General features: G+C 52.9%; 1 protein-coding gene across 1 annotated transcript in view; it reads right to left on the bottom strand.

Annotated features, from left to right (window-relative positions):
- The window catches only part of MYOM2 (myomesin 2), a 64,299-nt gene that overhangs the window by 35,539 nt on the left and 14,816 nt on the right, over window positions 1–13,944 (bottom strand). Inside the window, 7 exon segments of the mRNA XM_027529939.1 lie at window positions 572–771; window positions 4,362–4,503; window positions 7,481–7,513; window positions 7,516–7,641; window positions 9,891–10,055; window positions 10,745–10,795; window positions 10,882–10,970. Coding sequence (XP_027385740.1) covers window positions 572–771; window positions 4,362–4,503; window positions 7,481–7,513; window positions 7,516–7,641; window positions 9,891–10,055; window positions 10,745–10,795; window positions 10,882–10,970 — 806 coding nt within the window.

Here is a 13,944-nt window from a genome sequence, read left to right as displayed (position 1 = left end):
GGTGCTGAATCTGAATCCAGAAAGCCTCTGCATTACGATGACAGCATCTGCACTACGCTGAGGTGGTCTGAGTTGGTGTTTTGGAAGTGGGCTTAAGGACAGCCAGTGTTTCTCAGCTCTTTGTACTGGATTCAAGAGACCACGCAGCTCAGGACAATGCAGTGACCACTTCAAATGTCATTAAAGAGCATCATTAAGGACACAATCTTGCTGAGGAATCTGAGTCACATGAAATTAAAATTTAGAAAGAGAGGGGCTTGGCTTCAACGCCTTCCAGCTCTCATTATGCACCGAACTGACAGAACCAGTGGATAAAGAAAAGTCTAATTCTGAACCAGTTTAATGATTTCAGTGAAGAGCCTTAGGACGATGAAAAACCTGCCTTCCGAAGTGTAAACGTCAGTCTGGTGTCCACACTCCTAACGTGACCTCGAGGGTTGCCCGAAGCCCCTGGGCCACAGTCTTGCCGCGCTCAGCCCTGAGGATTCACTCAAGGCTCAGAGCCAAGTTGGGGGAAAGAGAAAGAACAAGCCACACAAACCTGCCGGACCTTGAACTCCAAAGGACCTACCTTGTAACCTTCTGAGGTCAACAGGGTCGAGGGCAGCCACGGCCTCGGAGACTCTGGAAGGCCGGCTGATCCCCGCGCTGTTGACAGCCCGCACGCGGAATATGTAAGACCTTCCCTCAAAGAGCCCAGTCACGGGGTATTTACAGATCTTCACGGGGGCGTCATTGCACTGTATCCAGTTGTCGGTTCCCACCTCGCATCTTCAGAGCACAAAAAAGAGCAGAGAGTAACAACTGCAGCAGTCTAATACGTGTATGCAAGGAGATCAGACTCGTCAATCCTAAAGGAAATCAACCCTGAACATTCATGGGAAGGACTGACGCTGAAGCTGAAGCTTCAATACTTTGGCCACTTGATGTGAAGAACCGATTCACTGGAAAAGACCTTGGTGCTGGGAAAGATTGAGGGCAGGAAGAGAAGGGGACGACAGAGGATGAGACGGTTGGATGGCATCACTGGCTCAAGGCACATGAGTTTGAGCAAACTTAGGGAGATGGTGAAGGACAGGGAAGGCTGGTGTGCTGGAGTTCATGGGGTCGCAGAGAGCCAGACATGACTTGGCAACTGAATAACAACAGCAGCATTCATTATACACACGTATAACGGTTACAGTGGGAGAGCATCTCCCAATTTGTTTTGGTTTCTGTTATTAATCCAACGTAAACCCTGAACAATGCAAGTCTGACCCTAGCATAGCATCAAATTATCGCCCTGATGGTGCATGTTTTACCTAAACACATAGCTTTGTTTGATGCCGCTGCTGCTGCTAAGTCGCTTCAGTCGTGTCCGACTCTGTGCGACCCCAGAGATGGCAGCCCACCAGGCTCCCCCATCCCTGGGATTCTCCAGGCAAGAAAACTGGAGTGGGTTGCCATTTCCTTCTCCAATGCAGGCAAGTAAAAAGTGAAAGTGAAGTTGCTCAGCCGTGTCCGACTCTTCGAAACCCCATGGCCTGACTAACTAGTGACAATCTCTTTTGCTCTAGGGTGTGTATTATGTGGATAAAGACCTGGCATGCCTGTATCCATTTTGCTTTCATGTAGAAAACAAGTCAAAGGATGGAACCAAGACACAAGGACCAAAACATACGTGTTGGATGAGGAAGAGAACTTAACCAATATTAAGCGAAAAAAAAAAAGAGCTGCTTGTTCTTTTCTGAAATAACCCCCTATGCCAATGCATTTATCACATACAAAACCTTAAATTCCTACCCAGAACCATCCTCTTATAACCAAATAGCTTATACCCTTCTCTCTTACTTCTGAACTCATGATCTTTGACTGTAATTTCATCCAAGAAGGGAAGCAAAAAGCAAAGAAAAGGAAATATATAAGCATCTGAATGCAGAGTTCCAAAGAATAGCAAGAAGAGATAAGAAAGCCTTCTGCAGCAATCAATGCAAAGAAATAGAGGAAAACAACAGAATGGGAAAGACTAGAGATCTCTTCAAGAAAATTAGAGATACCAAGGGGACATTTCATGCAAAGATGGGCTCAATAAAGGACAGAAATGGTATGGACCTAACAGAAGCAGAAGATATTAAGAAGAGGTGGCAAGAATGCACAGAAGAACTGTACAAAAAAGATCTCCACGACCCAGATAATCACGATGGTGTGATCACTCACCTAGAGCCAGACATCCTGGAATGTGAAGTCAAGTGGGCCTTAGAAAGCATCACTACGAACAAAGCTAGTGGAGGTGATGGAATTCCAGTTGAGCTCTTTCAAATCCTGAAAGATGATGCTGTGAAAGTGCTGCACTCCATATGTCAGCAAATTTGGAAAACTCAGCAGTGGCTACAGAACTGGAAAAGGTCAGTTTTCATTCCAATCCCTAAGAAGGGCAATGCCAAAGAATGCTCAAACTACCACACAATTGCAGTCATCTCACAGGCTAGTAAAGTAATGCTCAAAATCCTCCAAGCCAGGCTTCAGCAATACGTGAACCATGAACTTCCTGATGTTCAAGCTGGTTTTAGAAAAGGCAGAGGAACCAGAGATCAAATTGCCAACATCCACTGGATCATGGAAAAACCAAGAGAGTTCCAGAAGGACATCTATTTCTGCTTTATTGACTATGCCAAAGCCTTTGACTGTGTGGATCACAATAAACCGTGGAAAATTCTGAAAGAGATGGGAATACCAGACCACCTGATCTGCCTCTTAAGAAATTTGTATGCAGGTCAGGAAGCAATAGTTAGAACTGGACATGGAACAACAGACTGGTTCCAAATAGGAAAAGGAATACGTCAAGGCTGTATATTGTCACCCTGTTTATTTAACTTATATGCAGAGTACATCATGAGAAACGCTGGACTGGAAGAAACACAAGCTGGAATCAAGATAGCCGGGAGAAATATCAATAACCTCAGATATGCAGATGACACCACCCTTATGGCAGAAAGTGAAGAGGAACTCAAAAGCCTCTTGATGAAAGTGAAAGTGGAGAGTGAAAAAGTTGGCTTAAAGCTCAACATTCAGAAAACTAAGATCATGGCATCTGGTCCCATCACTTCACGGGAAATAGATGGGGAAACAGTGTCAGACTTTATTTTTTTGGGCTCCAAAATCACTACAGATGGTGACTGCAGCCATGAAATTAAAAGACGCTTACTCCTTGGAAGGAAAGTTATGACCAACCTAGATAGCATATTCAAAAGCAGAGACATTACTTTGCCAACAAAGGTTCATCTAGTCAAGGCTATGGTTTTTCCTGTGGTCATGTATGGATGTGAGAGTTGGACTGTGAAGAAGGCTGAACGCCGAAGAATTGATGCTTTTGAACTGTGGTGTTGGAGAAGACTCTTGAGAGTCCCTTGGACTCAAGGAGATCCAACCAGTCCATTCTGAAGGAGATCAGCCCTGGGATTTCTTTGGAAGGAATGATGCTAAAGCTGAAACTCCAGTACTTTGGCCACCTCATGCGAAGAGTTGACTCATTGGAAAAGACTCTGATGCTGGCAGGGATTGGGGGCAGGAGGAGAAGGGGACGACAGGGGATGAGATGGCTGGATGGCATCACTGACTCGATGGACGTGAGTCTGAGTGAACTCCAGGAGTTGGTGATGGACAGGGAGGCCTGGCGTGCTGCGATTCATGGGGTCGCAAAGAGTCAGACACGACTGAGCAACTGAACTGAACTGATGAGAATGGATGATAAATTGCATTTCCAGTAATTTCACAGCTCCCCTTGGTCTCCCTCCCAGGATCAGAACTCCATTCCAGGTAAAGGAACAAGAAAGTTAAAACTCCTTTCGCATCAGAGATGACCTACCATCACGTTATTACTCAAAGACAAATCCCAATATTTTGTGCATTATAACATCAATATTTTCTACTTGGAAACAAGAAGAAAATACTATTTAACCAAAAAGAAGATGGGCCTTCGGGTGTGAATGAGCTGGCATCCATGTCTACACGTACCGTGCTGGGCTCTAGCCCCAGAGGAAGAGACAGGGCTGAGCAGGGACCTCCAGCTGGACCTTCGGCGTCCCCGGCTGGACCTGAGCAGAGCCTGAGGTGGCTCCAAATGGCCTGGGGCAGGCTGGGATTAGTGTTGGTCAGGCACACGGAGCCCCTTCAGCACCCAGAGGAATCAAGGGCTCACCAGGCCCTGCCAAGGAGGCGATGCTTTCCAACCACCCAGCCAGGAGCCATAAGCAACCGCATCGTGAAGCACCTACACCCACAGAGGCCATCACACCCTTCAGATGAGAAAGATACCCATGCCCGCTGTCCAGGAGGAGACTCGCCTCGGGCACGATCTGGCCCCGGAGGAGCAGGACACTCACCGATCGATGAAGTAGCCAATGACGGGGCTCTCCTTGGTTGTATTGGGGGGCTTCCAGGTCACGATGACGTAGTCCCGGTTCGCGTCGTGGCAATGCACGTCCATGGGTGCACCCGGGGCCCCGGTGACCAGGGGGTCAGCGTCTGTGGGGAGGGAAGAGGACAGTGGCCAATGGTCAGTGTCTGGGGGGTCAGAGGACAGTGGCCAGGGGTCAGCATCTGGGGGGAGGGGCCAGGGGCCAGGGGTCAGCGTCTGGGGGGAGGGGACAGGGACCAGGGGTCAGCATCTAGGGGAGAAGGGGACAGGGACCAGGGGTCAGAGTCTGGGGGGGAGAGGACAGTGGCCAGGGATCTCGGGGGGGAGGGACAGGGGCCAGGGGTCAGCATCTGGGGGGAGGGGTCAGTGGCCAGGGGGGTCAGTGTCTGGGGGTGTGACAGGGACACCAGGGGGTCAGCGTCTGGGGGGGGGGAGGGGAGAGGACAGTGGCCAGGGGTCAGCATCTGGGGGGAGGGGACAGGGACCAGGGGGTCAGCGTCTGGGGGTGGGACAGGGACCAGGGGGTCAGCGTCTGGGGGTGGGACAGGGACCAGGGGGTCAGCATCTGGAGGGGAGAGGACAGTGGCCAGGGGTCAGCATCTGGGGGGGAGAGGACAGTGGCCAGGGGTCAGCATCTGGGGGGGGAGGGGACAGGGACCAGGGTCAGCGTCTCAGAGGGAGAGGACAGGGACCAGGGATCAGCATCTGGGGGGAGGGGAGGGGACAGGGACCAGAGGGTCGGCCTCTGGGGGGAGGGGAGAGGAACGTGGCCAGGGCCTGGGGGCAGCTGAAGCTCTGACAGCCCCTCAAACCTAGAGGCCCCCCTGCTCACTCCTCTCCCCAGCTTAACCCTGAGGCCCAGATGACTCAACTGTGACCGCTGGTAACCAGAGAGGTGCCCGTATGTGTGACTTTTAAACTCAAAACGTTCTGTCCTCTATCACACATTCAGTCTGATTTTCCATAACTGACTCCAAAGTTGAAGTTCGCCTTCTCCTGATGGCCTGTTGTCACATAATGTCGGGATGTCAAAAACTGACCGATGAAATATTACTGTTATCAGGAGGCATTTTGCACACTGGAGACACAGTACCTTAACACTCGTGTGTTTCAGAGTCCTCACAAGATCTGAAGACTTATATTTTTTCCTGTGAGTTGTGACCACATTTGAGTCTGTACCCACGTGTCCCTTCCTCAGCCGTTTACGACCAGAGTGCAATTGCGTTTGTTTCCAAATGTTAATTACTGCAGCTGTGAAGGCCAACAGAGCTGTTCAGAAGTATTAATACACTGAGCATTTAATCTCCTGGTGTGGCGTGCATAGTTACTTGGGACCTGTGGCCACTGGACCTCCCATCAGTGCCAGGTGTATACAGTTTCTTGTTCTGTCCCCTCAGCACATTGAAATCTAAGGATTTCTTGACACTAAACCAAATATTCTCTCTCACATTCAAACTCCTCAGAGAGTCATCAGAACAGTTAAGCCCCCAGCCCTGCCCCCACCGCACGCGCGTCGTTTTCTTTCTGCTGGCAGTGCTGCATAAGCTAGAAATTGCAACTCCAGTGTATGTATCTCACGTTGATGAGGTGAAACATCTTGCTAGAAGGTCTGCCCAGAGAGTGCAAAGGACATTTTAATGGCATCCTCATAAACATGGCAAAACTCTGTGGAAGTGTCTGAAACCCCAGCCTCATTGTCTTGAGGGGGTGGGGAAGGTGGGTGTCTGTACTTGTTTTGCATTTTTTTTTAAGCTAAAATATTCGCTGATGGTACAGCCCTTCCTTCATGCATGGATCTAACTGATCTGGTTTGGAAACATAATGTAAGGAGAGGGTCACTCCAGGCCCCCAGAACCTGGAGCCCGAGTGGGCATAAAGGCGCAGCAGGAGACAGGAGCACAGGATGGGGGGGTGGGGGCTGAGCGTCCAGGGCCATGGCGGGAGGGGAGCCCGAGTGGGCATAAAGGTGCAGGAGACAGGAGCACAGGATGGGGGGTGGGGGCTGAGCGTCCAGGGCCACAGCGGGAGGGGAGCCCGAGTGGGCATAAAGGTGCAGGAGACAGGAGCACAGGATGGGGGGTGGGGGCTCAGCGTCCAGGGCCACAGGGAGTGGGGGACCGGGTTAGGACAGTGGCCACCGGCCACCCAGAATAGACCATGTTGGTGTCCTGGGTGAGGGTGGTCAGTTGTGCCTTGGCCAGGTGGGGCTCTGTGCCTGAGGTCCCTGTGCGCCCAGAGGCCATGCAGGGTGAGGGCTCGGCGGGGGGAGCAAGGCCCCCATCACAGCCCAGGGGACCCTCCCCAGCTTAGACACCCAGGGCCCCCTCCCTGGAGAAGGGCCCAGGCCTCTGCCTGCCACACAAAACGGAAGAACATTCCTTACAAAACTGTTACTAAGTTTAGATTACATATGGTATATGAATATATGTGTGTATATATATATTAATACATATATATGTATGTATACATATATGTGTACATTATATATACAATTTTATCCATTTTGTATATCCCTTTATCCATTTTACATGTAAATGTATATAAAATATGTATATATGACCTGTACTTCATGCATACATGAATGTATACCTATAAGCCTATAAGGATAGGCATGTGTATATGATATATAAATGCATATGTTACACTTGTGTCTAAAGGTAAATGCTCTTATACACAGCCTCGCCCACTGTGCCTGCGGTGTCCTGAGCTCTGTCCCGCCTTCCACACCTGGGTGGGTGAGGCCGTCCCGCGAGCTGAAAGGAGAGGATGAAAGGAGACAACACAAGTGTGTCCTGTGTGAACACTCCAGGATGCGGCTGCCCTGTGCTGAGGCTGGTTCTTCCTGCGACCATCCTCAGCTGTCACAAACCTCAAGGGTGGCAGAGGGGAAGGAGGGAGGTGCCTGGAACCGGCCTCCCCCCAAGACCCCGGCCGGGCGTGGCCCCTGAACCGCAGGTGCTCACCCCAGGACTTATCCCCTGGATTCCAGTGGCTTGTCGTCACCCAGGCAGCGAGCCCTGCCTCCGCCCCAGCGCCACTCACACCGAGTATCACGCTGGTCCCCACCCCCGGGAGCCCACGCACCTCGGACAAACAGGAAGGCGCTGTGGTCGGTGATCCCCCTCTGGACACGATCCTCAGGGTGTAGAGCCCCTCGTCATCCTTGTTAAGGTGGCTGAAGGACAGCGAGGCCTGGCCTTCTCCGAAGAACATCTTGGTCCACTTGGACTCCTTCAGCAGCACGTCTGCAAGACGGGCAAGGAGACGGGCCTCAGGGACACGCAGGGCCCAGGTGCATCCAGAGGACAGTGTGCATACCAGGACGTGTGGAGGACAGCGCGCACGGCAGGGCGAGGGGAGGACAGCGCGCACGGCAGGGCGAGGGGAGGACAGCGCGCACTGCAGGGCGAGCGGAGGACAGCGCGCACTGCAGGGCGAGCGGAAGACAGCGCGCACGGCAGGGCGAGGGGAGGACAGCGCGCACTACAGGGCGAGCGGAAGACAGCGCGCACGGCAGGACGAGCGGTGCGCGGGGCCCCGCCCAGGGCGGAGTAGAGGGCGGCTCGCAGCGTGTGGAAGGCGGGACGGTCCCACACGGCCCTCCTGAGCCTTGGAAACGTACCACGAGGCCCTCATAGTGTTCCTTAGACAGTAATAATAACGTGCCAACAAACCACAGCCTAAAGGGTACAGAACTAAAAAGGTGAATTTCAGGAGAAGAAATATAAATGATAAAAAAAAAATCGACACTGGGCATCAAGGAGACACAGGATAAAATAATGAGAAATTAGCTATTATTTTTCATCCACTGACTCCGTAACGTCCACAACCAGAAAGTGCAGAGCGGGCCTGCCTGCTCCGCCCTAATCAGCCAAGACTGTGACACCACATGGTCTGGGGATCCCGGAACTTAAGACCTAGGCACGGGAACACCTTCTAGCATCCAGGCCAACATCCTCTGGAAATATCAGGAGACCCCTCCTCACGTCCCTGTCACTTCTCTCCAGAAAGGGTAAATTAGAACCTTAGGATTTACATGAGACCTTAAATCCTAACTCAGAACTACAAAGCATAGATTAATCTCCTCTGCCACCACAAAGCATGTCTCTCCCCACCCCTTGCCCTCCTGGGCAGTGAAGATAAGACACACTGTCCTTTTCGAACCAAGATCACCACTGTCAACGCCCTCAAACCTAAAGCACCCTCGCAGTGGCCACAAGGTCAGCGGCAGCTCCTCTGCGCCCCACCCCCCCAGGGCTGCATTGTCTGTCAGCAGCTTTTTTCCATCAAGCTCTCCGTCATCACCGCGAGCCTGGTTTCCTGGCTACATTTGACAGCACCAGGGGCCAGTACCAGGCATCTGGCAAGTTGTCACAGGCTCTTCTGGGGTACTCCTTATATTTCACAGATACCTCGATTTACCATCTTGTGTATTTCCCCAGGGTTATAAACTACCTTACAGACAGGAATGGCATAGGATCCTTTGTGGTATTTCCCATTGCGTTAGGTCCTGGACAGATAAAAGCAGGAGGCTCTGTGACCGAATCCGTAGGAAACAAGCAGCCGCCAGAGGTGAAGAAGGTTCCTCCTGCAGTCTGCTCATACACACACATGCACACAAGAGCTCTCACATAGTCACACACTCTGCTAACACACACGCATGCACACAGGAGCTCTCTCACACACAGACATACACGGGAGCTCACTCACACACATGAGTTCACACATAGTCACACACTCTGCTCATACACACACACACACACACACACATACACACATGGGAGCTCACACACGCACATAAGAGCTCACATATAGTCACACACATACACACACATGTGTGAGCTTGCACATACACACATACACAGGAGCTCAAACATAGTCACACACATACACACACACACGAGTTTGCACATACATATATGCAAACTCACATACACACACACACTCACACACAGCTGCACAGGGCAGCCCGTGCTGGCGGCAGCATGGGGCAGGGCCCTGGGGCCGTGGAGACTTGGGCCAGGCTTCCTGGGTCCCACTCCCTATCCTGCTGGCTCCCAGAGGCAGGGAGGGGAGGTCAGTGGTTCCTTGCCTCAGCTATCCACCCATAAGGGGCTGAGCACAGTCACTCCAAAATTCCTGATGAAATGAACTGGGCCATCAACCTCAGAAGAGTCGGACACACAGTCAGCTCTGGTGACTGTTCACAACTGTTGTAGCCGAGGAAAAACATACGGAAACAGACGCCTCGCTCTCTCCCCCTAATCACACCAGACCCTCTCTGTGGACCGAGAACAGCTCTGATGTCTCATCTCTTCCAGGCCCATGAACCGCATTCCAGGGAAGGTCAAGGTCACGGCAGGCCCAGGCTCCGCCCAGGCTCGCCCGCTCTGCCCCCTACAGCTGTCATGGAGGCAGAGACAGCACCACGTCAGCGGCAGGTTCGGAGCTCACGTCCACCCGAGAGACCCAGGAAGAGCCCACGGCCACTCACCGTCTCGGTACCACTCGGCTCTGGGCTGCACGCGCTTCAGGTCCGGCGTCACCAGCAGTGTGCACTTGAGAGTCAGGGTCTCGCCCTCCCGCCGGAAGGTGACTCCGAATTTCTCAATGAACTGGACGTCAAAGTGCGTGTACGGGATCACGGACGACAGGGGCACTGCACAGAGCAGCGGGCACAGTCATGGCCAGGCCAGCAGGTAGAGCGGGTCCCCCCCCACCCCTGTGCCCTCTGCCTCTAACAGACAGCCGTGGACGGAACGTCTGTGTCCCCCAGGTCTCATGTGGGGGAGCTCCTGTGTGACGATATTGGGGGTCTGTGGGTGATCAGGTCATGAGGGTGGGGCCTGGGACAGGATCCATGCCCTCATAAGAAGAGGACAAGACCAGAGCCCTCTCTCCTCTCAGAGAGGATGCAGCATCCCTCACCCACTCGGTGGTGGGCACCTCGACCTGGGACCTCCAGCCCTCAAGCACCGGGGGAAGGAAGAGTCTGATGTTCAAGCCCATGTGTGATGTTCATTACAATGCCTGCGTGGACTCAGCCACCTCTGAAGAACCAGAAAACCAGCGTGGAGTCACATCTGGACTCTGGAGAATCAGAGTGTGCAGGGTGTGTGTGCTCTGAGCACCGTGTAAGAATAAGGGGTCTAAACCCTGCACCAGCCCCAAGACGTGCGGCTCCCATCAAGTCGTAGCACCCTGAGCCCCGAGTCCCTGCAGCAACCGTCAGCACACGGACACCAGCCGGGAGAAAGGGCCTTTTGGAACATGGTTTTAGAAAACATCTGATGCTTAGAAAATATTTGGACACATTTTTCTGCACAAACAGGAAAATAATCAACTTACATCCAATCGGGAGCCCCACCGAATGGAACGGCTCCTCGTCACCCCGGAACCCTGCAAGACAGCCGGGCGGTCACGGCGGGTGGAGAAAGGGGAGAGAAGGCGGGAGCAGCCCCCACCCACCCCGAGGGCACACTCACTTCTCACCACCACTGCCGCATTGGTGGACACCTGCCCATGCACGTTTGTGGCCACCGCCGAGTAGGTTGCGGTGTCGTCAAAGTCGGCCCTGGGGGAAAAGCCAGACGCAGTCCTGATGGTGCCCTGGGACTGCCCTGCTCGGCCCCGGATGCAAGAACAGCCTTCCTCGAAAGCGGCTCGGGTGACCTGGATCCCTCGTCCTTGAGCAATTTGTTTAAGAACAATGCCAGCTTGTCCTCGGAATGAGGTATTAATTACACACACTATGCCTTGGCTTTGCAGGGAAAAATATGTACTGGCCCTTCCTAAAACCCCGAGTTTCACCCTCGAGGAGGAGCCTGTGTTCCCTCTGGTTCTGTTTTCCTACCTGCTACGTCCGTGGTTTTGTCTTGTCATGGGGCAGCTCCAATGGCCTCAGCCTCTGGGAGAATCACCCCTACTCCCTCCCCACCAGGGGGCCCCTGTGCAGACCCCAAGCACCCACTGGCGGGTGTAACCAGGGTGCCTGAACTGGACCTGCCCGAGGCCTTGGGGTCCGAAGAATCACGGGAACATGTGCTCAGCCCCAGGAAGGACAGTGACCCGGGCACCACAGACCCCAGTTTATCGGGGAGGGGCTCCTCACCCCACGTCTATCTCACACAAGTTGAAGCTTGTTTTCTGGATCTGCACTGTCTTCCCACCAGCTTCCCCCAGAAACGTCAGAGTTGAGAGGAGGGGAGGACTTAAACTAAATGCAGACTCTCTGCTGGTTGGGATTCCCAGGTGGCGCCAGTGGTAAAGAACCCACCTGCCAATGCAGGAGACACCAGAGACACAGGTTCAACCTCTGGGTCGGGAAGATCCCCTAGAGGAAGGCATGGCAACCCACTCCAGTATTCTTGCCTAAAGAATCCCATGGACAGAGGAACCTGGTGGCTACAGTCCATGGGGTCACAAAGAGTTGGACACGACTGAAGCAACTTAGCATATACACACTCTGCTGGTCATTTTTCATCAGCTATTTTGTATACAAGTCTTAAGTGCCAGGCAAAAGAGTCCTGTTACCCTATTAATACAAAGAGAAAGCAGAGTCTCTAAGAAGCTGGGTAAACACACACAAAATCCTGAAATCCGCAGCTTTCTGCCTTCTGCCGCCTCTCCAAGCGTGCGCATCACACGCACAGTGACAAAAACACGGAGAACATTTACTCAAATGTCACATTTAGATGCTTCAAGCATCCAGTGACCCAGAGACGAACCGGTTCTTCAGAAGTCCTTTAATTTTATTGCATGTTCTATTCCACCTGGGGCTGAAAATAGTTTCTTTGACCAAAAAATACACAGTGTCTCCAACAGTAAATAAGTGTTAGTCGCCCAGTCGTGCCTGACTCTTTGCGACCCCCGTGGACTGCAGCCCACCAGGCTCCTCTGTCCATGAGATTTACCAAGCAAGGATACTGGAGTGGGTTGCCATTTCCTTTTCCAGGGGATCTTCCCAACCCAGCGATTGAACCTGGGTCTCCTGCACTGCAGGTAGATTCTTTACCAACAAAAGGAGAGCATATTTCAGAACATTCGGAGGAACCCTGGCCCACCCCTTCGAGGTTCCAGTCCGGCCCCAGATGCCAAGCCCACCTGGACAACAGCGTCTCCTGCTGGAGTCTGAGCTCTTCCTCGGTTGATTCACAGAATTAGGACCCGGGGCAGAGCTCCCTAACGCATTAGCGCAAACGCAGGTCAAGTAACCCGCCAGCACTTGCCGCTTAGCAGGAGGGACCGGGCCAGGGAAAGGGCACCTGGGACCCAGGGTCCTGGTGCGCAGAAGGCCTGTGCACCCACTCACACGCACCTATCCAGTACAGAGGCTCCACGGACCGTGTGATGTGGACAGAAGCCCACGGCCCCTACAAGTGCCCAGACCTGCTGACTCCATGCAGAGGACCCCGGGAAGGCACGCCCCCTAAGGGAGCACACAGCGCAGGGCGGAACTCGGGTTACTCTCATCTATTTCTTCTTGGACATGTCTCTGTAAACGCTTCGCCTCCTATGAGACACAGTGGAACGTATACAGATGATAAATAAGCACACGGGTGTGCGGGGCTGCCCATGTGTATTGGTTGGCTCTGGTGCAGGGGTGGGCTGCAGGAAGCCTCGTACACGGCGGCACCGCACGAAAGGGCAGACAGCAGGGCCAGGGCATGCAGGACAGAGTGTTCAGAGGGGACCACGCCCCACGTGAAATTTCGTTCACAGGTCACCTGGAGACCCGCATGCCTGACCACAGCTAGGGGCCTCCAGTCTCTCTCTCCCTCCCAAGGCCGCACCAGGGGAAGCCCAGAGTCTTAATTCGAGACTGTCAGAAGCCACACACAAGTGATGAGGGGCAGAGAAGCTTCCTTTCTATCTGGATGACATCCCAGGGCACACAGAGGGGCATTCCTTCTGTCTCAGTTGTTTCAAACGTCGTGGGGCACTTTTGCTTCCCAAAGCCTCGATCTGAAGTGTTCCCAAAGCCACCCCAGGCGAGAAACCTTATCTATTTTTTTTTTGAGGGGGGTCACTCCAAGTGGCATGTGGAACTTCCGCAGTCAGAGACCAAAGCCGTGCCCCCTGCGGTGGAAGCACAAAGTCTTAATCACTGGATCACCAGGAAGGCCAACGTGGTCCATTTTGTTTTACTTGAATATTTACTTATTCACTTGGCTGCGCCAGGTCTCAGCTGCGGCATGTGGGATCTTTGGTTGTGGCATTCGAACTCCTAGTTGCGGCACCTGGGATCTATTTTCCTGACCAGGGATGGAACCCAGGCTCGCAGCATTCGGAGCATGGGGTCTCAGCCACTGGACGACCAGGGAAGTCCCTTGTCTATTTTAAAAAAGGGACAGATGAACATTTAAGCAGGACATGAATTTCTTCTGGGTCATCGGGGCCCATGTCCTCAAACTCAAAGCGGTGTTGACACGGGATTTAAATTTTCACTCAAAGTAGAATTTGAATATCAAAGTCTAAAAATAAAGCGCGAGAAGAGGCCAGCCCTGGAGTCACCCTACAAGGAGTGGGGCGCGTTGGGGTCAGACTGA

The sequence above is a fragment of the Bos indicus x Bos taurus genome, chromosome 27, assembly GCF_003369695.1.
Source record: "Bos indicus x Bos taurus breed Angus x Brahman F1 hybrid chromosome 27, Bos_hybrid_MaternalHap_v2.0, whole genome shotgun sequence".
Classification (NCBI taxonomy): Eukaryota; Metazoa; Chordata; class Mammalia; order Artiodactyla; family Bovidae; genus Bos; species Bos indicus x Bos taurus.
This window is presented reverse-complemented; position numbering and strand designations above follow the sequence as displayed.